Below are 3,749 nucleotides of genomic sequence, written 5' to 3'. Positions count from 1 at the left end.
CCTGCCTCTGCCTCCTGAGTGCTGGGATTAAAGGCGTGCACCACCATGCCCAGCTTGGTCCAATCTTTTGTTGTTTTTATTTTTCGTTTGTTTTTTTGGTTTTCTAGACAGGGTTTCACTGTGTAGCCTTGGAAGAGACCCAGTCTTTTGAATACTTATCTCAGGGGCTGTCGCTGCCAAGCCTGACAATTTAAGCTCATTCCTGGGACCCACATGATGACGAATCAGAACCTTCAAGTTACCCTCCAACCTCCACACACCCAAACCACGTGTTTCTGGCTTTGTAGAAATCACTTATGCCTGGGAGTGGGCTAGTCAGCTCGAGTTTACTTCTGGGGAGCCAGAAGTTGCCCGCAGACTGACTTCAGGGTAGGTCCAGTTGTTCCGAACAGTCCACCTCTGGATCACTGTGGGGAAATAGCACCCCAGCATGAACTAATGCAACCACAGCTGCAGCCCAAGCCACCAGTTTCTGCTGTGGGGCTCCTCTAATCAGAGCTGTCTCAGGCTATACCAGCTGGAAACTTCACCGTTTTTTTTCCCTGTGACCAGATTTGCAAGCTCCTCAGCAGAGCCCTCCTCTGACTGCCCCTGGTGGCTAGCAGGTGTAAGGCCTTACTAGAAAATCGCCGGGTTACTACTGGGAAGGGTAAAACGCGTGTTGTTGATTACATTGGAACTCATTTATTGTGGGGGCGGTGGGGACAGATGCCTTTAATCCCAGCACTGAGGAGGCAGGGGGATCTCCAGGTTCCAGGCCAGCCCGGTCTACATATCAAATTCCAGGACAGCCAGGGATACACAGAGAAACCATGTCTCAAATAAAAACAAACAAAGAACCCAACGAGAAAACACACAAACAAAAATTACATTTACTTACATACTATCTATTGTGTGTCTGTATGTGTGTTGGGGGGGCAATAGGAAGACAACTTGAGTGAGCTTGGTCTTTGTTTTTTACAGTGTGGAACTCTGGATTAAGCTTGGATCTTGTCAGGTTTGGTAGCAAGGGCTTTCCCCCCAAGCTGTCTTGGCAGTTCATGTGTAATATTGTTATTGTTGTTAAACACGGGTATTATTATTATTAAACACAAGTTCTCACCAGGTAGCCCTGGCTGGCCAAGAATCTGCTATGTTAACCAGTCTGGCCTTGTACAATTGGAGATCCGCCTGCCTCTGCCTCCCAAGTGCTGGCATGAAAGTGTGTGTCTCCACGCCAAGCCCCAGGATGCGATTCTCCATTCTCTCTTGCCCAGAGGCTTTAACCAGACCTCAGGGTGGGGGAATCCTTTCTCTTCCTATGTCCCCATAACTTTCCCTGTCTGTCTATTCTGCCTCAGTGGTACTTCCTGTCTGTCAAAAATGATGTGCACAGAGGGTCATGTGTCTATCAGCAGGAAGGTGGTGGTTTAGATTTATTCAGAAAAACAGCTCTTTGAAATTTGGTGCAGGCCTTGAAGAGACGCCATAAAAAGCCCAGTGCATTGCCATCTCTGTAAGTTAAAACTGATTCGAGGGGTCAGCAAGACCTCTCAGTGGGGGCTGGAAAGATGTCTCCACAGATAAGGACACAGGCTGCTCTAGAGGATCTGGGTTTAAGTCCCAGAACTCATGTGGCTGTTCACAACCCTCTGGAACTCCAGCTCTGGGGCTATAACACCTGTTCCGGCCTCCACAGGCACTCATGTGATGCACAGACATAAAGGCCAGCAAAGGAGATAAGAAATGACTTGTTAAAAAAAAAATGTGCCCTGTGGCAAATGCAACTACACACATTCAGTAATAAAAATAGCAAATCAGGGGCTGGAGAGATGGCTCAGAGGTTAAGAGCACTGACAGCTCTTCCAGAGGTCAACTGAGTTCAACTCCCAGCAACCACATGGTGGCTCACAACCATCTGTAATGGGATCCGATGACCTCTTCTGGTGGGTCTGAAGACAAGAGACAGTGTACCGACATACATTAAATAAATAAATAAATAATAAACCTTTAAAAAAATAGTAAATAAGCCGGACAGTGGTGACGCACACCACTAATCCCAGTACTTGGGAGGCAGAGGCAAGGGGATCTCTGAAGTTCAAGGCCAGCCCCAGGACAGTCAGGGCTGTTACACAGAGAAACCCTGTTTTGTTTTTTGTTTTTGAGGGGGAACAAATAAAACAAACAAACAAGAAGAACAAGAAGAGACAGGAATAATACAATATCTAACATGGGAACAGAGATGGGATGGGGTTACACTGGAGAGAGGGATCCGTGTCCAGCTAACGCACCTGAGGTCCGAACACACACACCCACGCTTCACAGCGTATTTTTGTACAATAAAAGACTTTGCTGACGCCAATAGTTGTGAAGTTTCCCTGTGTGTCCGTGGACCCTGTGAACCTTGTCCCTCCCTCCCTCGTTGTCCCCTCAGGTCCAGCCAGATTTGCTCCGCCGCCTCCCCCTTCCCCGATCATTGCCAAGGCTCTAGAGGGAAAAGTCCTGGCAAACACTCTTGTTTTGATCTCCTGGCGCACAGCCCTGCTCCCAGCTCTCCTCTCGGCTCCACACTTCCCCGGGCCTCTAGAAAGTTTGGGGAGCTCCCTGTCTACCCTGGGAGCCCTGAGATCCAATCCTGCTCTCCCGCCTCAGTTTCCCCGCGTGTTGGGTCTCGGCACACAACTTTACCTTGGTTGGGACCTGTCAGCGCCTGCACTTGGATTTCGGGTGCCCTGGTCGTCGCGTGAGAGGCGCAGTTCCGGGCCCCCGGGGACCTCCAGGGGCGCGGGAGGCGCAGCGCGCGGGGCAGTACGCGTAGCATCCGGGGAGCAGGCCGGTGCGGTGGCGTGGAGTATGGGACCTCTTCGGCAGAGCTGGAAAATTGAAGTTCCGGGGCGGGCGAGGCCTCGCCAAGGGCTCCACCTACGGGCGGAGAGAAAGGTGCGGCAGTTTGAGACCCTGCAGACCCCGAGGTTCAGCTCCTCCGTGAGATCTGGAAATGCTGCTGATTTCCTCCGAATGCACGGCAAGGAAGGTGGTGAACAAAAGCGAATGTGTTATGTGCACCTTCTTCACGTGTACCCTCAGTTCGTGTCTTTTCATCAGTCACTGTGGGGTGGTCTGCACCCACTGACAAGGTCTACTGTCCTAGAGGCAGGCTATAAGATCGCATCTGGCTCCTCTCCCAATTTGACTAAGCACTTTGGCTCACAGTTATGAACTGTCAGTGTTTGTCCTCCACTGTCCACCTAGCCTACCTTTGCAGAGGAAAGCAGGACAATCCAGGGTAAATCAATAAAGCGTCTGCGGTGAGCAGTCAAGATATGGGTGCACTGTTAGGCCATCTAAGAGTAAAGCTCAAGCCACTGATATTGTATGTCTGGAGCGGAGGGAGAGGAGTGTCTCCATTAAACAGAACCACAGAGATCATTCGAAGCTATGCAGTGATCTGAAGACCATCCTGCGACAAACAAAACAAAGTAACACAGCAAACTATGCGATCTGTTTTCAAAGTGCTAAGAGGAAAACAAACCAAAACAAAACAAAAAACAAACAAACAAACAAAAAAAAACAGCCAAAACCCTGTTTGTCAAGAGTCCCATGTTCAGCAAACTGAAGAAGAAGCTGGCTGCTGTGACCTTAATCTCAGATCTCGGGCAGATTTCTGTGTTCAAAGCTAGCCTGGTCTACATATTGATTTTTGGGTCAGCCAGGGCTCCACTGAGATGCTCTCAGAGGGGGGGGGGAGGGAAGGAGGGAGGGAGGGAGGG

At 50.0% G+C, this 3,749-nt stretch overlaps 1 protein-coding gene across 2 annotated transcripts in view; it reads right to left on the bottom strand.

Moving 5' to 3' along the window:
- The window catches only part of Echdc2 (enoyl-CoA hydratase domain containing 2), a 15,234-nt gene extending 12,254 nt beyond the window's left edge, over positions 1–2,980 (bottom strand). The window contains exon 1 of one of the 2 annotated variants that reach the window (XM_021200604.2): positions 2,668–2,980. In XM_021200604.2, coding sequence (XP_021056263.1) covers positions 2,668–2,800 — 133 coding nt within the window. In that variant the 5' untranslated portion in view covers positions 2,801–2,980. The remainder of the gene's footprint in view (positions 1–2,667) is intronic. The other variant, XM_021200605.2, reaches the window with a different exon arrangement.
- Positions 2,981–3,749: the final 769 nt, after the last annotated feature.

This window comes from Mus pahari, chromosome 6 (assembly GCF_900095145.1).
Source record: "Mus pahari chromosome 6, PAHARI_EIJ_v1.1, whole genome shotgun sequence".
In the NCBI taxonomy this organism is placed as follows: Eukaryota; Metazoa; Chordata; class Mammalia; order Rodentia; family Muridae; genus Mus; species Mus pahari.
The sequence above is the reverse complement of the archived record's forward strand: the minus strand, read 5'-3'. Positions and strand labels throughout refer to the sequence as shown.